The 21303-nt window shown below is 46.6% G+C and overlaps 1 protein-coding gene across 11 annotated transcripts in view; it reads left to right on the forward strand.

Annotated features, from left to right (window-relative positions):
- The window catches only part of LOC133108694 (elastin-like), a 102822-nt gene that overhangs the window by 29434 nt on the left and 52085 nt on the right, over positions 1 to 21303 (forward strand). For 10 of the 11 annotated variants that reach the window (XM_061218349.1, XM_061218350.1, XM_061218356.1 and 7 more), the window contains exons 6-20: positions 2695 to 2757; positions 2845 to 2916; positions 6710 to 6748; positions 7380 to 7463; positions 8568 to 8615; positions 8819 to 8881; positions 9555 to 9590; positions 9895 to 9969; positions 12561 to 12602; positions 13109 to 13177; positions 14139 to 14189; positions 14564 to 14599; positions 17058 to 17126; positions 18479 to 18529; positions 18906 to 18941. In XM_061218349.1, coding sequence (XP_061074333.1) covers positions 2695 to 2757; positions 2845 to 2916; positions 6710 to 6748; positions 7380 to 7463; positions 8568 to 8615; positions 8819 to 8881; positions 9555 to 9590; positions 9895 to 9969; positions 12561 to 12602; positions 13109 to 13177; positions 14139 to 14189; positions 14564 to 14599; positions 17058 to 17126; positions 18479 to 18529; positions 18906 to 18941 — 834 coding nt within the window. The remainder of the gene's footprint in view (positions 1 to 2694; positions 2758 to 2844; positions 2917 to 6709; positions 6749 to 7379; positions 7464 to 8567; positions 8616 to 8818; positions 8882 to 9554; positions 9591 to 9894; positions 9970 to 12560; positions 12603 to 13108; positions 13178 to 14138; positions 14190 to 14563; positions 14600 to 17057; positions 17127 to 18478; positions 18530 to 18905; positions 18942 to 21303) is intronic. The other variant, XM_061218351.1, reaches the window with a different exon arrangement.

A 21303-nucleotide genomic window follows, 5' to 3' on the forward strand; every position in this document is an offset into this window, starting at 1 on the left:
GTACCGTCTGAGTGAGCGTCCGTGCGTGCGTGCGTGCGTGTGTATGTGTGTGCGCGTGTGTGTGTGCATGCATGTGTGCGCGTGTGTGTGTGCATGCATGTGTGTGCTGTGTGTGTGCGTGTATGTGCACGGGTGTGTGGGCATGCATGTGTGTGCTGTGTGTGTGCGTGTACATGCGCGTGTGTGTGACCATGTGTGTACTGTGTATGTGAGTGCCCATGCATGCATGTGGGTCTGCATGTGTGTGCGTGCATGTATGTGCATGTATGTGTGTGTGTGTGTGCATGTATGTGATCTTTCAACAGGTGGAAATGCATGAGACTGCCTGATTTCTAATAAGCCCTTTTTATTAATAGTAATGTTTTTCTTTGAAATTGCAGTAATAACACAAAACCTAGGGGCTTACTGAGTAATATTTGGAAAATCAATGCTGCATTACTCAAGAAGATAAGTGGACCTAAATCTGCTTTTGCATAGGAGTGTTCAGTTCCTGTTTTGTAAGGTATTGCTAGTTTATAGTGGCTGTAATTTGGTGAGAACCAGCAGAAGAAAATCAAACTTTTGTTTGTTTCAAATTGATTTCAGCTGCAATGCTTATGTTTTTAGTACTTGGTTGGCTTCAATCTCAGACAGAATAAATCTGGGGGTACCTGGGGGGTATTTCACAAAGCTGGATAGCTGAAGTTAAAATAACTGTTCTGGGATTTACTACATTTTCCCGCTAACTCAGTAATCAAACATTCCCCTGTGGTGCCTAATCAGCAACAGCATGAACACACTGACCCCTACTGATCATACACAACTCTGCACTGAAACTCTACTCAGCAACAGCACGAACACACTGACCCCTACTGATCATACACAACTCTGCACTGAAACTCTACTCAGCAACAGCACGAACACACTGACCCCTACTGATCATACACAACTCTGCACTGAAACTCTACTCAGCAACAGCATGAACACACTGACCCCTACTGATCATACACAACTCTGCACTGAAACACAGGTTGAACATTCAAACTCAGCTCCTTTCAGCTTTACAGTGCTGGGATCTGGTCCATAAGCGCAGGATTACGGAGTAAGGAGTTTATTCCATACAGAATCTTTACTGTATGGAATGTACCACAGTTTATGCAACAGGGACATAGAAAGTCATTGAAATGCTGCGGGAAAGGTTTTATTGTGCAACAAGGATTTAGCACATGGTCTACTCCATTTGGCTAAACACCAGACCATATGTCCTCTCATGCTATACAGCTGGCGGATCCATCCCTGCCAATCATCAGCTGATACCGTGGGCTCCACAATTATTGGCTCCCTTAATAAAACAGGAGAAAAAAGGCTGCATATAATAAACAACATGGATAATGATTTATATTTTATGTTCAAACATACAGGAAAACTATATACTTTTATTTCAATACCTTTACTCTCATGTCACAATGTTCGTTATTTATTAATCATATTTTTTCTGGTTTTGAAAACCACAGGCGCCAAGATTATTGGCATCCCTGACAATTATTGTAGACAAAAACAAAGTGAAACTTGACTTTCATTTAGTTAATCTCAGTCTAAAGAACTGTAAGGAACTGTATTGTGTCATTCCATAGAGTACAAATGGTTAAACATACCACTTAGCACTGTAAGGGACGGTAAGGAAGATGGTGGGAGAGAGCATAAGTAGCCAAAAGATCGCAGTTCAAAAATAGCAGAGATTTGTTGTGTCCTGGGATCACCCAGTCTAAAAAAACTAAAATGGCACCTCCATACTGGCAAACACTTTGGAAGGGTGAAAATGTGCCACTCCTGTAGCCTGTGCCCATGCTCCACTGCTATAGGCTAATTTAGCTCCACTTTTAAGGGAAGCGCACAGTCCGCCTTCGCTTAGCAAGTTGGCAATCACCTTAGCACCGGATAAGCCTGATAGCGGTTGTTTGGTTTTGTGAAGCCAATTTACACAAAGAATCCCTGGGTATGTTAAACTCCTTTTGTAGTACACCCCCCTGGTGGCCCGAACTATTAGCTATATCTTCTTATATGCTTTCTACACAAGAGTACTCTTACCCGAATTTGGTACGATTAGTCAGTTCCAGTACAGTATGTGTACAAGTATGTGTGTCTGTCTGCGTGAGTGTGTGTGTGTGTGTGTGTGTGTGTGTGTGTGTGTGTGTGTGTGTGTGCGTGCGAGTGTGTGAGTGTGTATGTGTGTGTGAGTGTGTGTGTGTGTGTGCGTGTGTGTGAGTAAGTGAGTGTGTGTGTGTATGTGTGTGTGAGTGTGTGAGTGTGTGTGTGTGCATGTGTGCGTGTGTGTGAGTAAGTGAGTGTGTGTGTGTATGTGTGTGTGAGTGTGTGAGTGTGTGTGTGTGCGTGTGTGTGTGTATGCGAGTAAGTGAGTGTGTGTGTGTGCGTGTGCGTGCGCGTGCGCGTGCGTGTGTGTGTGCGTGTGTGTGAGTAAGTGAGTGCATTATCATGGCAGATTTATCAGTGTGATGTTCTCTCTCCTGTCTCTATGGTTATGGGAATCTGGGGACAAGTGTGCGTGTGCGTGTGTGTATGCGTGCGTGCATGCGTGCGTGCGTGCGTGTGTGCGTGTGTGTGTGCATGTGTGTGTGTGTGTGTTTGTGTAAGTGAGTGCATTATCATGGCAGATTTGTCAGTGTGGTGTTCTCTTCTCTCTCCTGTCTCTGTAAGGTTATGGGAATCTGGGGACAGGTCTGGCAGGTGGAGGCTTGGGAGCAGGAGGCAGCCCATTTGGTAAGGTGCAGTCATTGTTGCCATGGTGACAGATAAAAGGGTTAAACGTGATCACCTGACCCCCCTCCCCTATTGCTCTCTCTGCAGGTGGCTACTGGTATGGACATGGGGGCCTGGGAGGAGTCTTCCCTGGAGCAGGGCTGAAACCTCAAAAGTCAGGTGTGTGTGTGTGTGTGTGTGTGTGTGTGTACATGCGTGTGTGTGCGTGTGTTTGTGTCTGTGTCTGTGTGTGCATGTGTGTGTGTGTACAAGCATATGTGTGCATGTTTGTGTGTGTGCGGGTGTGTGTGCGTATGTCTGTGTGTGTGTGTGTGTGTGTGTGTGTGTGTGTGTGTGTACAAGCGTGTGTGCTTGTGTATATGTCTGTGTTTGTGTGTGCATGTCTGTGCGTGTTTGTGCATGTCTATGTGTGTGTGTGCGTGTGCATGTATATGTGTGTATGTGTGTGTGTGTGTGAGTGTGCATGTACAGTGCTGTGCAAAAGTCTTAGGCACCTGTGTAAAATTCAGTACAGATAAGATACTTCAAAGAAAGGTTGTAAATAAACGTACTACATATTTTATATTACATTTTAATAATTTGGCAGAATAGTGAATACTGAATCAAATCAATATTTTTTGTGACCACCCTTTGGCATTAAAACTGCATCACTTCTCTGAGATAGCCAACGCTGTCCTGCAGTTCTATAAGACAATCAGTAGGGAGGTTGTTCCAAGCATGTTGGAGAACTTGCAACAGTTCTTCTGCAGACTTTGGTTGGCTCCTTGCTTCTGATCTCAGACAGCCTTGATCAAGTTTTTTTGTAAAAAGTAGGAAATTTCTTACAGTAATATGTAACTTTTTAAAATTAAATACAAAAATGTCTCTGTAAAATTAAATCTTTTGGAAAATTAATATTTGGAAATCTCAAATGTGTTCTTTTATACTAACACACACAAATAAACATAAACATACAAATAATAAAGTCTAGGGTGCCTGTCAGTACTGTATATGTGTGTGTGTGTGTGTGTGTGTGTGTGTGTGTGTGTGTGTGTGTGTGCATTTATATGTGTGTGTGTGCGTGTGCATGTATATATTGTGTTTATGTGTGCGTGTGCATTATATGTGTGTACATGCCTATGTGTGTGTGTGCATGTATGTGTGTGTGTGTGTGTGTGTGCGCGTGTGTGCATGCCTATGTGTGTGTGAATGCATGTGTATGTATATGTGTGTGTGTGCATGTATATGTGTGTGCGTGCATGTGCATGTATATGTGTGTGTGTGTGTGTGTGTGTGTGTGTGTGCATGGATGTGTGTGTGTGTGCGCATGGATATATGTGTGTGTGTGCATGTATATGTGTGTGTGCATGTGTGTGTGTGTGTGTGTGTGTGTGTGCATGTATATGTGTGTGTATGTGTTTGCATGTATATGTGTGTGTGTGTGTGCATGCATATATGTGTGTGTGCATGGATATGTATGTGTGTGTGTGTGTGTGTGCATGTATATGTGTGTGTATGTGTGTGTGTGCATGTATATGTGTGCGTGTGTGTGTGTGTGTGTATGCGTATGCATATGCGTATGCATGTATATGTGTGTGTGTGTGTATTTGTGTGCTTATACAGTGGCAAGTAAAAGTATGTGAACCCTTTGGAATTACTTGGTTTTCTGCATTAATCCATTCATCCATCCATTATCTGAACCCGCTTATCCTGAACAGGGTCGCAGGGGGGCTGGAGCCTATCCCAGCATACATTGGGCCAAAGGCAGGAATACACCAATGCAATGGACAGGTCACCAGTCCATTGCAGGGCACACACACCATTCACTCACACACTCATATCTACGGGCAATTTAGACTCTCCAATCAGCCTAACCTGCATGTCTTTGGACTGTGGGAGGAAACCGGAGTACCCGGAGGAAACCCACACAGACACGGGGAGAACATGCAAACTCCGCACAGAGAGGCCCCGGCCGACGGGGATTTGAACCCAAGACCTCCTTGCTGTGAGGCGGCAGTGCTACCCACTGCACCGTCCGTGCCGCCTTTTCTGCATTAATTGGTCATAAAATGTAATCTGATCTACATCTAAGTCCCAAGTATAGACAAACTCAATGTGCTTAACCTAATACCACACAAACAATTATAATATTTCATGTCTTTATTGGACACATCCATTGAACATTCACAGTGCTGGTGGAAAAAGTAAGTGAACCCTTGGATTTAATAACTGATCGAACCTCCTTTGGCAGCAATAACCTCCAACAAGCGTTTCCGGTAGCTGCTGATCAGACCTGCACAACGTTCAGGAGGAATTTTGGACCATTCTTCCTTACAGAACTGCTTCAGCTCAGCCATATTCTTAGGATATCTGGTGTGAACAGCTCTCTTGAGGTCATTCCACAGCATCTCTATTGGATTCAGGTCTGGACTCTGACTGGGCCACTCCAAAAGGCGGATTTTCTTTTTTTGAAACCATTCTGTAGTAGATTTACTTGTTTACGATGTTTAGGGTCATTGTCCTGCTGCATCACCAAACTTCTACTGAGCTTCAGCTGGCAGACAGCCACCCTGACATTATTCTGTAGGATACCTTGTTGAACTTGAGAATTCATTTTCCCCTCGATGATGGCAAGCGGTCCAGGCCCCGAAGCAGCAAAGCAGCCCCAAATCATGATAATCCCTCCACCGTACTTCACCGTTGGGATGATGTTTTCATGTTGGTATGCAGTGCCCTTTTTATGCCATACGTAGCGCTGCATGTTCTTCCCGAACAATTCAACCTTGGTTTCATCAGTTCACAAAACATTTTCCCAGTAGCGTTGTGGAGTGTCAAGATACTCTTTGGCAAACTTCAGGCGTGCAGTGATGTTTTTTTTGGAAAGCAGCGGCTTCCTCCGTGGTGTCCTGCCATGGACACCATGCCTGTTCAATGATTTGCGTATGGTAGACTCATGAACAGAGATGTTAACCAGTTCCAATGATTCCCTCAAGCCTTTAGCTGTTACTCAAGGCTTATTTTTTACCTCACTGAGCATTCGGCGTTGTGCCTTTGGAGTCAACTTGGTGGGGCGCCCACTTCTGTGTAGCCACAGTACTAAATCGTCTCCATTTGTAGACAATTTGTCTAACTGTGGACTGGTGAATACCTAAAGTCTTGGAGATTACTTTGTAACCCTTTCCAGTTTTATGCAAGTCAGCTATTTTTGATCGTAGGTCTTCGGAGATCTCTTTTTTGCGAGGCATGGTTCACATCAGCAGATGCTTCTTGTGAGTGTTTTTTATAAGTCAAAGTAGCTTGACACCTCGCTCCAATCTCGTTTCATTGATTGGACTCCAGGTTTGCTAACTCCTGACTCTAATTAGCTTTTGTTGAAGTCATTAGCATAAGGGTTCACTTACTCTTTCCACCAGCACTGTGAATGTTTAATGGATGTGTCCAATAAAGACATGAAATATTATAATTGTTTGTGTGGTATTAGGTTAAGCACATTGAGGTTGTCTATACTTGGGACTTAGATGCAGATCAGATCACATTTTATGACCAATTAATGCGGAAAACCAAGTAATTCCAAAGGGTTCACATACTATTTTTTCTTGCCACTGTATATGTGTGTGTGTATATGTGTGTGTGTACATGTATGTGTGTGTGTGTGTATGTGTGTGCATGTATATGTGTGTGTGTGTGTGTGTGTGTGTGGGTGTGTGTGCATGCATGTATATGTGTGTGTGTATGTGTGTGCATGTATATGTGTGTGTGTGCGTGTGTGTGTGTTTACTGTGTGATTGTGTGTGCATGTATATGTGTGTGTGTGTATGTGTGTGCATGTATATGTGTGTGTGTGTGTGAGTATGTGTGTGTGTGTGTGCGTGTGTGTGTGTTTACTGTGTGATTGTGTGTTTGTGTGCGTGTGTGTGTGTTCACTGTGTGATTGCGTGTATACATTTGAGGGTTTATTCTGTCTCACTCCCAGGTGTTGGAGGAGGCGGACTTCCAGGTGGCACAGGTGCAGGTAATTCACATCCTGCTCTGCTTCCTGTGCAAGCTGAAGAAACCTTGCAGGAGAACTTAAAAAATACAAGATGGCCGCTCTGTCATTACTTTTTCATTATAATACAGTTTTGTGGTATGTGAGAGTTGGGTTTGTGAGGGCTCTGAATGGCTATGTGGGGTTTTGAGGGCTATGCTTGGCTATGTTGGCTTTGTGAGGGCTGTAATTGGCTACGTTGGTTTTCTGAGGTCTGTGATTGGCTATGTTGGGTTTGTCAGGCCTGTGATTGGCTACATTGGCTTTGAGAGGGCTGTGACTGGCTACATTGGGTTTGTGAGGGCTGTGATTGGTGGTGGGAACAGGAACAGGAGGTACCGGAGCAGCAGTCCCAGCCAGGGGGAAGATGGTTGTAGTAACAATCCAATCATTAACCTACAAAAATAATATGAAAGAGATCATTCAAGTCAAAATGAGACAGCCAACTGAGACACTGATGAACACTGATGAAGCATGACAATAATCTAATCATCTCTATTTTCGGTCCCTTTCAAATGCAGAAAATGGTAAAACAAAATAAAAGAAAAATAATGAATTCATAAATAAACTGCACTGTTAAAAGAGTACTCATACCTGTCTCCCATATTTGTTTTAGTACCTGTCATTCCTCAGACTGGCCTGCCAGGGGGCGCTGGCAGCAAGGCAGCTGCAAAGGCAGCAAAGGCTGCAAAATTACCAGGTATGCGTGTGTGTGTGTGTGTGTGTGTGTGAGTGTGCGTGTATGTGTGCGCGTGCGATTGTGTGTGAGTGTGTATGTACGTGTGCATTTGTGTCTGTGGTGCAGACAGTATTGAGATGTTCTGTGTTTGGGTGTGATACAGACAGTACTGAGATGTTCTGTGTTTGGGTGTGGTACAGACAGTACTGAGATGTTCTGTGTTTGGGTGTGATACAGACAGTACTGAGATGTTCTGTGTGTGGGTGTGATACAGACAGTACTGAGATGTTCTGTGTTTGGGTGTGATACAGACAGTACTGAGATGTTCTGTGTTTGGGTGTGATACAGACAGTACTGAGATGTTCTGTGTTTGGGTGTGGTACAGACAGTACTGAGATGTTCTGTGTTTGGGTGTGATACAGACAGTACTGAGATGTTCTGTGTTTGGGTGTGGTACAGACAGTACTGAGATGTTCTGTGTTTGGGTGTGATACAGACAGTACTGAGATGTTCTGTGTTTGGGTGTGATACAGACAGTACTGAGATGTTCTGTGTTTGGGTGTGATACAGACAGTACTGAGATGTTCTGTGTGTGGGTGTGATACAGACAGTACTGAGATGTTCTGTGTTTGGGTGTGATACAGACAGTACTGAGATGTTCTGTGTTTGGGTGTGATACAGACAGTACTGAGATGTTCTGTGTTTGGGTGTGATACAGACAGTACTGAGATGTTCTGTGTTTGGGTGTGATACAGACAGTACTGAGATGTTCTGTGTGTGGGTGTGATACAGACAGTACTGAGATGTTCTGTGTTTGGGTGTGGTACAGACAGTACTGAGATGTTCTGTGTTTGGGTGTGATACAGACAGTACTGAGATGTTCTGTGTGTGGGTGTGATACAGACAGTACTGAGATGTTCTGTGTTTGGGTGTGGTACAGACAGTACTGAGATGTTCTGTGTGTGGGTGTGATACAGACAGTACTGAGATGTTCTGTGTTTGGGTGTGATACAGACAGTACTGAGATGTTCTGTGTGTGGGTGTGATACAGACAGTACTGAGATGTTCTGTGTGTGGGTGTGATACAGACAGTACTGAGATGTTCTGTGTTTGGGTGTGGTACAGGTGTCGGGGTACCAGGACTGTATCAAGGTGGGCTCGTGCCTGGGCAAGGTAAGTCTGTGCTGTAGAATAAAATGCTTTCTGTAACTGTTCTTTCCAGAGGTTTTTGGGTTGGTTGTTCTGCTGTGATTGCAGTGTTGCCATGGTGTTGCCATGGTGTTTTCATGGTGTTTTCATGGTGTTGCTATGGTGTTTCCATGGTGTTTTCATGGTGTTGCCATGGTGTTGCCATGGTGTTTCCATGGTGTTTTCAGGATTCGGCGGACGAGGAGTCCTCCCTGGAGTGGCCACTGGAGCGGGACTCAAGCCCAAATCAAGTAAGAGATCCATGAAACGTCCATACTGCCCTTCACTAACACACAGAGGCCCCATGCATCCACAACCAATCGAGATCTTAGAAATATGAACAGAGTTATAGTGTATCTGCCATTGGAAGGCTATCAGATTGCATGAAATGTTATTTAAAATATTCATAGTTGTTGTACTAGGCGGCACGGATGGCGCAGTGGGTAGCACTGCCGCCTCACAGCAAGGAGGTCCTGGGTTCGAATCCCCGTCGGCCGGGGCCTCTCTGTGCGGAGTTTGCATGTTCTCCCCGTGTCTGTGTGGGTTTCCTCCGGGTACTCCGGTTTCCTCCCAGAGTCCAAAGACATGCAGGTTAGGCTGATTGGAGAGTCTAAATTGCCCGTAGGTATGAGTGTGTGAGTGAATGGTGTGTGTGCCCTGCGATGGACTGGCGACCTGTCCAGGGTGTATTCCTGCCTTTCGCCCAATGTATGCTGGGATAGGCTCCAGCCCCCCTGCGACCCTGTTCAGGATAAGCGGGTTCAGATAATGGATGGATGGATGGATAGTTGTTGTACTATGCCTCCAGTATTGTGCATGTGCAGAACTCTAACAGCTACTAAAGTGTGTTATTAAGGGCATCTGATTTATTGCAGTACAATATGGATGTATGAGTGAATGTGTGTCCTTCCTGTTTTTATACAGTCGGAAGCGGAGGTCAGCTTGGTCTTGGTGGCAATGGTCAGTACTTCACCTCTCTATTAAACACCTTGATAGTAAAGCACTCATAGGGTAGCACTCTTTTAAGCACATCTGTAGGGTAACACTCTTTTAAGCACACCTGTAGGGTAACTAACTCGGATACAGCTTATTTGGGATATTTATCGATCACAACCTGCTTATATAACAGCAGGTTAATAGGAATAAAGCTGGTGTCTGAGCAGGCTTATTGGGTTCAGAGTTTAATTCCTGTGATGGTGTTTTGGTTTGTTACAGATAAAGTGTTTCATTGGTTTTTTGGTTTATCAGTTTTGTTTGTCTGCAGGTGGCCGTGGGTTTGGGGGGCCTCTACAGCCTGGAGTATTTTCTGGATATCCCCTCAAATCACCTAAAGCCCAAGGTACAGTTAACATAGTACCAGTGCAACGATCAGCTCACTACACCCAGTAAGTGCACTATATCCCATGAGTGAGCTTTGACCTGTGAGTGAAAAATGGTCCTCATATATTCAATTGAGAACATGCAAAACAAAAACATTAGCCTCATTGGACTTGTTGTTCTAGAGATATTGGCTGTTAAAGAAGAACTTGCAAAGTACTATGCTAATTAATGAATGAGAAGATCACCAGTATCTTATACTCTGATTCTGTTCTCATCAGTAAACTCCAAATTATTTCAGCAAAGACACTTTTTTTTCACATCTACAATTTATTTTCAAATAATTTACATTTTAATAATAAGATTATATTGTTTTTTGTGCAAGTTTTGTAACACAACTTTTATCTTGGACTTTCACATTTTAAATGATGCATACTTTTGTGGTGAGTCTGTCTGGATGAGCCTGAAAGCAGCCTTGCACTGTATGTTCAGCTGCACCTCTGCTGGAGTTGTTTTGCATTCCTATGCGGAGTTGCTCACCACATGGATGGATGGTGTTCTCCAACTGTGCGCTGACCCTGGGGAATCTCTGCTGAAGGATCGGAGCCCATCCATTCTTATGGGCTCCTCTGCCGATGGACTGCTGGGTATGGGAGCCTGTTTCTGGACCCCCCGTCCAGTCAGGAATTTTTGAGTAAAAACACAGTCTTCCAGCAGGTGTATTTGAGTGAATAGATCAAATGGCCCTGCCATAAAGGTGTGTCCCGTTGTCTACAGACAGTGTCCCAAAATGCATACTTCCCAAGCTTAGAGCAGTTAGGATTATGCATGTTTGTGGATTTTAAAAAATCCTGTTCCAAGGCCAGTATAGATATTTATCCATTTTGAAATCTTGTGCTGATTGGCTCAGTCTGAACATGAAGTCCCTCACAGATTAAAACATTGTTTATTTTGGGTCTCATTGACACTGAACAGTCAGGGGATGGAGCTTAAATGTTAGGAGAAGAGGCATCTGATATCACATTCCCTCCAGACATGAGCAATACAAATCCACAGATGAGGAAACAAAAACATTTATTTTCCTTGGTGGGAAAACGACCCTGGAAATGTAATTCAACAGGGCTGTGGAGCAGATGTTACAGGTAGGGCCCACAGGTGGCACTGCTGGTTATAGCCTGCAGGTAGGGCCCACAGGTGGCACTGCTGGTTATGACCTGCAGGTAGAGCCCACAGGTGGAACTGCTGGTTATGACCTGCAGGTAGAGCCCACAGGTGGCACTGCTGGTTATGACCTGCAGGTAGGGCCCACAGGTGGAACTGCTGGTTATGACCTGCAGGTAGAGCCCACAGGTGGCACTGCTGGTTATAGCCTGCAGGTAGGGCCCCAGGTGGCACTGCTGGTTATAGCCTGCAGGTAGAGCCACAGGTGGCACTGCTGGTTATGACCTGCAGGTAGAGCCCACAGGTGGAACTGCTGGTTATGACCTGCAGGTAGGGCCCACAAGTGGTACTGCTGGTTATGACCTGCTTGTAGAGCCCACAGGTGGAACTGCTGGTTATGACCTGCAGGTAGAGCCCACAGGTGGCACTGCTGGTTATGACCTGCAGGTAGAGCCCACAGGTGGAACTGCTGGTTATAGCCTGCAGGTAGGGCCCACAAGTGTAACTGCTGGTTATGACCTGCAGGTAGAGCCCACAGGTGGAACTGCTGGTTATGACCTGCAGGTAGGGCCCACAGGTGGAACTGCTGGCTATGACCTGCAGGTAGAGCCCACAGGTAGCACTGCTGGTTATGACCTGTAGGTAGGGCCCACAGGTGGCACTGCTGGTTATGACCTGCTTGTAGAGCCCACAGGTGGAACTGCTGGTTATGACCTGCAGGTAGAGCCCACAGGTGGCACTGCTGGTTATGACCTGCATGTAGAGCCCACAGGTGGAACTGCTGGTTATAGCCTGCAGGTAGGGCCCACAGGTGGAACTGCTGGTTATGACCTACATGTTGTTGCACCTCCGCCAAGCTCTGAATGGACCAACAAGCTCCCCCCTCATGCTCTGAATGGACCAATAAGAACCTCCCCAATGCTCTGAATGGACCAATAAGCTCCTCCCCCATGCTCTGAATGGACGAATAAGCTCCTCCCCCATGCTCTGAATGGACTAATAAGCTCCTCCCCCATGCTCTGAATGGACCAATAAGCTCATCCCCCATGCTGTGAATGGACCATGTTTTAGTCATTTCCCCTCCGGCTTTGGTTCATCTCCTCCCTGCTATGCACAGTTTGTCAAGGTTTAATTGTTACTGGAGAGCAGGGTGAATACAAATTTATCCTCATGAACTCAAAGCATGTTGTTTAAATCTTAAGGAAAAAGCCAAAGACTAAACAAATTATGTTGCAAAATGAAAACAAACCAGTTCATAAATGCAAGATCCTCGCCGGGCTACGCTCACATTGCTCATCCTGTTGCCATGTGCACGGGGAACAGAAATGATGAACCTGTACAGACTAAACTATGAGGACTTGGGAGAGAACTGTGCATTAGGTGATCGGGTGGAGGTTGAGTGGGATGTATTATGGTGCTGTTCTGACACCACTTGTGTGTGTTTCCCCACAGGAGGCTACGGCTCCCCCTATGCTGGTGGCAAACCTCCCTATGGTATGTCAGAGAATCCTTATTTTTCTCCTCTTTTATCTTTTACTTGCTTCTGACCTGGAATTCGATTGAGGTCCACCATCTTTAAGGACATTCCAGCCTGTTAAATGGTCCTTCTAGGCGCTTGAAGCAGATGTTAGGAACTTCAAATCTTTCCTTTGAGCACAAAAACATCAGCGCATCCTTTACCTAAGTATTTTTCGGAAAGCCTGATGTATAAATGATCAATCTGTGGATCCACCTCTCCCCATCTGTAACTGACGCGGCTTCAAACTGACGTTCAAACTGACTTAATTACTTTTTCTAGCCTCTCCCGATGGGTGGAGCTAAGAGTAGAGAAAAGAAAAAAGAGGCAAATGGGGGTACTGTGTGACCTGTGACCCCTGTAGTGACTCTCAGAGGGCACTGTGTGACCTCTGTAGTGACTCCCAGAGGGCACTGTGTGACCTGTGACCCCTGTAGTGACTCCCAGAGGGCACTGTGTGACCTGTGACCCCTGTGTGCTTCAGGCTACGGTGGCTTGGGAGGAGGAGGGGGACTCCCAGGAGGAGGTGCAGGAGGTGTTGGAGGCGTTGGAGGTAAGGCCAGGCTACCCCACAGGAACTGGTCAGTATTTGGGGTGGCCCATAGATCTGGTTGTCACTGGTTGATGTTCATGAGTAAGTGTACTACCAGTATATTCAACACAGGACTTGATGTCTCCTAACACAAACAGAGAGAGAAGGCTAACCTTGCAAGTTGTGATTAGACCAGTGCTTCCCAACCCTGGCTAGGGACCACCTGTGTATGCCAGCTTTTGTTCGAATCACAGTTGCAGTCCCAGAATTTTAGCAGTTAATTCTTCTTCGTTTGGCGATCATCACGTCTAAAGGGATTATTTAGCCTCTTCAGTGTCGTAATGTCAGAAATAGTAAAGCATTCCATGAAGAATAACAGCTTTACATGCATCTTGGGCTTATTATGATTGTATAAAAAACGTATAAAAATTATTTAACTGATCAAATTAAAGACAGAGGTGAATCAGAAAGCTCATCATTTCAATTTGGCAGATACTGAAGAATTCAATGACAAAGCTAATCATAACAAGCCAAATCTGCATTGTGAACAAACTGTTGGACAAGCTAATTGCCCAATTGATTCACCTGATTTGATCAGTTAAAAAAATAATGCCACTTTTTAATGTAATTATTTGCTATATACTGTAGGTCAATAAGCACAATATGAACATAGGATTTTATTCTTTATGCCATACGTAGTTATTTCTGACATAATATGGTTTAAGGGCTTAATCATTCTTCAAAAAATTAAAAGCACATATCTTGTTGAAATTCAGGGATTGCAACTGAGGTTGGAACAAAAACCAGCATACACAGGGGGGCCCCAGGACCAAGGTTGAGAACCCCTGGATTAGGCAGAAGCAGGTGTGATTACCTGTGCAGCTGCAGTTTACCAGGAGATGTGCTTTACCTGGAGCAGGTATGATTTACATGGAGCAGGAGGTGACACATGCAATTGTAATGTGCACCTGTTCCTTTACAGGTGTGGGAACACAAGGATTATCACCAGCTCAGGCCAAAGCCGCTAAATATGGTAAGGAGCTCAAACACTTTACATCATGTTCCATAGTTCATCCAGACCAGCTGTGGTACAGACAACATACAATTATACAGCAGCTGAGGAATAATATTCCCTTTCTGACTTGATGAAGAAATCGGTGCCAATGCTGTCAGATGTCTGCATGCTTTTATGCATTAATGTTGCTGCCACATGATTGGCTGATTAGATATTTTCATGAAAGAGCTGGTGTCCAGCTAATAAAGTGGTCACTGAGTATATCTGACCATTCTGTGCTAATACAGTTCATGGGATTAATCTATTATAGCCTTTATTGTATAAATGCCTACATATAGGCTACTGTCCAACATTCTGAACCACTGAGAGTGTCCTTCTGTTTGGTGTTCCAGGTTTGGTTCCAGGCGTAGTGCCAGGTGTGGGGCCAGGTGGGTATTTGGTTGAAGAAGATATGATCAGGCTAAAGCAATAAGCAGTTTGTTTAAAGCAGCGCGATTAGGCTGAAGCAGATGTGACTGGGCGATAGCAGATATGATTAGGCTGAAGCTGTCAGGTTCTGTGTTTTTCTGTTATCAGTTTTTTGACTAAGTTCGTAGCATTTTCGTTCGTTCTTACCCTCGTGCTCACTGTAGTCTGTCAGTTCTCTCACTTCATTCATTCATTTCACCTGTGCCCCATTTAGTGTCTCCGCCTCCCACACTATATATGGACTTCCTTCCTGTCCTCTCCCAGCTGTTTCTCATTATCTGTTCCCCAGCACTTACACCTGTTTATCATTTAGTTAATTTGTTAGTGTATTTAAACCTGTCCTTTCCAGTTTGTTGTTGCTAGTTTGTCTTTCTGTTATTCTGCTCCCTACCCCAGATCTAGCTTCCTCTACCCCATACCTGTGCCCTGCTATTTTGTCTAGTTCTGCTTTGCTCTGCTTTTGGATTTTATGGTTTTGATCTCTGCCTGGCTTTTGAACACTGTGTTTTGGTTTTTGTACTTGTACCTTTGCTTGTTTGGACTTCCTGGTTTTTGAACTCTGCCTGTTTCCTGGCTTTGCTCTGCCTGCCCTGTATGTACCTGTCTGTTTGGATTCCTACCATTGCCTGTTTTTCGACTACGTTTTGCATCTGCACTTTGCCATTAAAGCCTGCCTTATTCACGTTATCCCTGAGTCTGCAATTGGTTCCTCTTGACCGAAACCAGACAGAACGAACTAGCCAAAAAGTAGAACCAGCAGACTCTACGATGAGGCCACTCACATGTGGGATTCTCCGCGGGTTGGCAGCTCTTTCACCTGGGCCAAGGGACCAGTTCCGTATCAGACTATGCTGATATACTTTGGCCGTTGGTGCATGCTTCAGATTTCGCCTGTAAATCTGTGACTTGTTCTGGAACAGACTATCAGAGTGTATTCAGGATCATTTTCCTATCGGGGATCTCCCTCAGACTCTGGAGGAGTTCATCACTTCAGCGGTCAAAGTTGAGTCTCGGCTGGACTGGCTGCAGCTTCACCAGGCCCAGTGTCCTGCTCCACCCCTGAGCCCAGTGCTTCACCAGGCCCAGTGTCCTGCTCCACCCCTGAGCCCAGTGTTTCACCAGGCCCAGTGTCCTGCTCCACCCCTGAGCCCAGTGCTTCACCAGGCCCAGTCTCCTGCTCTGTCCAAGACCCACTCTGTTGCTTGGCCCCAGATCTAGCTTCCAGTCCCACGTTCCAGCATCCTGTCCCAGATCACATTTCCGCTTCATTCCGGGCCCAGCTCCCAGAACCACGCCAGGTCCAGCTTCCTGTTCCATCCCGGGCCCATTCTTCTGCTTTGTTCCAGACCAAGCACCCAGAACCACAGCAGGTCCATCTTCCTGTTCAGTCCCGGGTCCAGTCTCCTGCTTCATTCCAGACTCACCTTCCAGAACCACACCAGGTCCAGCTACCGGTTCCATCCCAGGTCCAGTCTCCTACTTCAGTTCCTGTCCTCAGCACCGTCCCGCGTTCCACTTCTAGTGCTGCTCCACACCCAAGGTCTAGCTCTGCCCCAAGCTCCCTCTCCAGTATCTCCTTGGACTCTGTTCCCCGGGCCCAGCCTACAGTTTTGTTCCAGGCCCTGTCCCGGTCTCTGTCCAATGCTCTGACCTCAACACCGTCCCAGGCCCTGTCCCTCTCTCTGTCCAATGCTCTGACCTCAAGCCGTCACAGGCCCTGTCCCAGTCTCTGTCCAATGCTCTGACCTCAACGCTGTCCCAGGCTCCATCTTCAGGTGTGTCCCAGGCCCCTGCTCCTGCATCGCTCCAGGCCTGGTCTCCAGATCCATCCCAGGATATGTCTCCGGCCCCCGCACTGGGTCTGTTCCTGGTCTTGCCTTCAGCACCAGCACCGAATCCACCTCAGAACCTAGCACCAGCCCCGCACCGGCTGTGTCCCAGGTCTAGTCCTCGACTCTGCCTCAAGACCCGTCTCCGGCCCCTGTGCCGCTTCTGCTCCTCTGAGACCCGTCTAGGTTGGGAACCACTGAATTAGGCTGAATCAGGTGTGATTTACCTGTATAGCTGCGGTTTACCAGGAGATGTGCATTGCCTGGAGCAGGTATGATTTACATGGAGCAGGAGGTGACACCTGCCGATTGTAATGTGCACCTGTTCCTTTACAGGTGTAGCACCTCACAAAGGGTGCTGTGTCACCTCTGGCCCCTGTAGTGACTCCCAGAAAGCACTGTGTGACCTGTGACCCCTGTAGTGACTCCCAGAGGTCACTGTGTGACCTGTGACCCCTGTAGTGACTCCCAGAGGGCACTGTGTGACCTGTGACCTCTGTAGTGACTCCCAGAGGGCACTGTGTGACCTGTGACCCCTGTAGCACCTCCCAGAGGGCACTGTGTGACCTGTGACCCCTGTGTGCTTCAGGCTACGGTAGCTTGGGAGGAGGAGGGGGACTCCCAGGAGGAGGTGCAGGAGGTGTTGGAGGTGTTGGAGGTAAGCCAGGCTACCCCACAGGAACTGGTCAGTATTTGGGGTGGCCCATATATCAGGTTGTCACTGGTTGATGTTCATGAGTAAGTGTACTACCAGTATATTCAACACAGGACTTGATGTCTCCTAACCCAAACAGAGAGAAAAGGCTGACCTCGCAAGTTGTGATTAGACCAGTGCTTCCCAATCCTGGCTGGGGACCCCCTGTGTATACCAGCTTTTGTTCCAATCACAGTTGCAATCCCAGAATTTTAGCAGTTAATTCTTCTTCATTTGGCTATCTTCACATCTAATGGGATTATTTACCCTCTTCAGCATCATTTTGTAAGAAATAGCAAAGCATTGCATGAAGAATAACAGCTTTACATTCATTTTGGGCTTATTATGATATATTGCAAACAATTGTATAAAAGACCTATCAAAATTATTTAACTGATCAAATTAAAGACAGGAGCGGCACGGATGGTGCAGTGGGTAGCACTGCCGCCTCAGAGCAAGGAGGTCCTGGGTTCGAATCCCCGTCGGCTGGGGCCCTTTCTGTGCAGAGTTTGCATGTTCTCCCCGTGTCTGTGTGGGTTTCCTCCGGGTACTCCAGTTTCCTCCCACAGTCCAAAGACATGCAGGTTAGGCTGATTGGAGAGTGTAAATTGCCCGTAGGTATGAGTGTATGAGTGTGTGAGTGAATGGTGTGTGTGCCCTGCGATGGACTGGTGACCTGTCCAGGGTGTATTCCTGTCTTTCGCCCAATGTATGCTGGGATTGGCTCCAGCCCCCCTACGACCCTGTTCAGGATAAGCGGGTTAGGATAATGAATGAATGAATGAATTAAAGACAGGGGTGAATCAGTAAGCTCATCACTTCTGAAAGTGTGGACATGTGGCCACTAAAACTGACAATTTGGCAGATACTGAAGAATTCAAAGACAAAGCTAATCATGACAAGCCAAATCTGCATTGTGAACAAACTGTTGAACAAGCTAATTGCCCTGTTGATTCACCTGATTTGATCAGTTTAAAAATACTGTCACTTTTTAATGTAATTATTTGCTATATACTGTAGGTCAATAAGCACAATATGAACATAGGATTTTATTCTTTATGCCATACGTAGTTATGTCTGACATAATATGGTTTAAGAGCTTAATCATTCCTCAAAAAAGTAAAAGCAGATATCTTGTTGAAATTCAGGGATTGCAATTGAGGTTGAACAAAAACCAGCTTACACAGAGGGGCCCCAGGACCAAGGTTGAGAACCCCTGGATTAGGCTGAAGCAGGTGTGATTACCTGTACAGTATGATTTACATGGAGCAGGAGGTGCCACCTGCAGATTGTAATGTGCACCTGTTCCTTTACAGGTGTGGGAACACAAGGATTATCACCAGCTCAGGCCAAAGCCGCTAAATATGGTAAGGGGCTCAAACACTTTTCATCTATAGTTCTATAGTTCATCCAGACCAGCTGTGGTACAGAGAACATACAATTATACAGCAGCTGAGGAATAATATTCCCTTTCTGACTTGAGGAAGAAATCGGTGCCAATGCTGTCAGATGTCTGCATGCTTTTATGCATTAATGTTGCTGCCACATGATTGGCTGATTAGATATTTTCATGAAAGAGCTGGTGTCCAGCTAATAAAGTGGTCACTGAGTATATCTGACCATTCTGTGCTAATACAGTTCATGGGATTAATCTATTATAGCCTTTATTGTATAAATGCCTACATATAGGCTACTGTCCAACATTCTGAACCACTGAGAGTGTCCTTCTGTTTGGTGTTCCAGGTTTGGTTCCAGGCGTAGTGCCAGGTGTGGGGCCAGGTGGGTATTTGGTTGAAGAAGATATGATCAGGCTAAAGCAATAAGCAGTTTGGTTAAAGCAGCGCGATTAGGCTGAAGCAGATGTGACTGGGCGATAGCAGATATGATTAGGCTGAAGCTGTCAGGTTCTGTGTTTTTCTGTTATCAGTTTTTTGACTAAGTTCGTAGCATTTTCGTTCGTTCTTACCCTCGTGCTCACTGTAGTCTGTCAGTTCTCTCACTTCATTCATTCATTTCACCTGTGCCCCATTTAGTGTCTCCGCCTCCCACACTATATATGGACTTCCTTCCTGTCCTCTCCCAGCTGTTTCTCATTATCTGTTCCCCAGCACTTACACCTGTTTATCATTTAGTTAATTTGTTAGTGTATTTAAACCTGTCCTTTCCAGTTTGTTGTTGCTAGTTTGTCTTTCTGTTATTCTGCTCCCTACCCCAGATCTAGCTTCCTCTACCCCATACCTGTGCCCTGCTATTTTGTCTAGTTCTGCTTTGCTCTGCTTTTGGATTTTATGGTTTTGATCTCTGCCTGGCTTTTGAACTCTGTGTTTTGGTTTTTGTACTTGTACCTTTGCTTGTGTGGACTTCCTGGTTTTTGAACTCTGCCTGTTTCCTGACTTTGCTCTGCCTGCCCTGTATGTACCTGTCTGTTTGGATTCCTACCATTGCCTGTTTTTCGACTACGTTTTGCATCTGCACTTTGCCATTAAAGCCTGCCTTATTCACGTTATCCCTGAGTCTGCAATTGGTTCCTCTGGACCGAAACCAGACAGAACGAACTAGCCAAAAAGTAGAACCAGCAGACTCTACGATGAGGCCACTCACGTGTGGGATTCTCCGCGGGTTGGCAGCTCTTTCACCTGGGCCAAGGGACCAGTTCCGTATCAGACTATGCTGATATACTTTGGCCGTTGGTGCATGCTTCAGATTTCGCCTGTAAATCTGTGACTTGTTCTGGAACAGACTATCAGAGTGTATTCAGGATCATTTTCCTATCGGGGATCTCCCTCAGACTCTGGAGGAGTTCATCACTTCAGCGGTCAAAGTTGAGTCTCGGCTGGACTGGCTGCAGCTTCACCAGGCCCAGTGTACTGCTCCACCCCTGAGCCCAGTGCTTCACCAGGCCCAGTGTCCTGCTCCACCCCTGAGCCCAGTGTTTCACCAGGCCCAGTGTCCTGCTCCACCCCTGAGCCCAGTGCTTCACCAGGCCCAGTGTCCTGCTCCACCCCTGAGCCCAGTGCTTCACCAGGCCCAGTGTCCTGCTCCACCCCTGAGCCCAGTGCTTCACCAGGCCCAGTCTCCTGCTCTGTCCAAGACCCACTCTGTTGCTTGGCCCCAGATCTAGCTTCCAGTGCCACATTCCAGCATCCTGTCCCAGATCACATTTCCGCTTCATTCCGGACCCAGCTCCCAGAACCACGCCAGGTCCAGCTTCCTGTTCCATCCCGGGCCCAGTCTTCTGCTTCATTCCAGACTCACCTTCCAGAACCACACCAGGTCCAGCTACCGGTTCCATCCCAGGTCCAGTCTCCAACTTCAGTTCCCGTCCTCAGCACCGTCCCGCATTCCACTTCTAGTGCCGGTCCACACCCAAGGTCTAGCTCTGCCCCAAGCTCCCTCTTCAGTACCTCCTTGGACCTCAATGCCGTCCCAGGCCCTGTCCCTGTCTCTGTCCAATGCTCTGATCTCAACGCTGTCCCAGGCTCCGTCTTCAGGTGTGTCCCAGGCCCCTGCTCCTGCATCGCTCCAGGCCTGGTCTCCATATCCATCCCAGGATATGTCTCCGGCCCCGCACTGGGTCTGTTCCGGGTCTTGCCTTCAGCACCAGCACCGAATCCACCTCAGAACCTAGCACCAGCCCCGCACCGGCTGTGTCCCAGGTCTAGTCCTCGACTCTGCCTCAAGACCCGTCTCCGGCCCCTGTGCCGCTTCTGCTCCTCTGAGACCCGTCTAGGTTGGGAACCACTGAATTAGGCTGAATCAGGTGTGATTTACCTGTATAGCTGCGGTTTACCAGGAGATGTGCATTGCCTGGAGCAGGTATGATTTACATGGAGCAGGAGGTGACACCTGAAGATTGTAATGTGCACCTGTTCCTTTACAGGTGTAGCACCTCCCAAAGGGTGCTGTGTCACCTCTGATCCCTGTAGTGACTCCCCGGAAGCACTGTGTGACCTGTGACCCCTGTAGTGACTTCCAGAGGGCACTGTGTGACCTGTGACCCCTGTAGTGACTCCCAGAGGGCATTGTGTGACCTGTGACCCCTGTAGTGACTCCCAGAGGGCACTGTGTGACCTGTGACCCCTGTAGTGACTCCCAGAGGGCACTGTGTGACCTGTGACCCCTGTAGCACCTCCCAGAGGGC

This window comes from Conger conger, chromosome 13 (assembly GCF_963514075.1).
Source record: "Conger conger chromosome 13, fConCon1.1, whole genome shotgun sequence".
Taxonomy (NCBI): domain Eukaryota; kingdom Metazoa; phylum Chordata; class Actinopteri; order Anguilliformes; family Congridae; genus Conger; species Conger conger.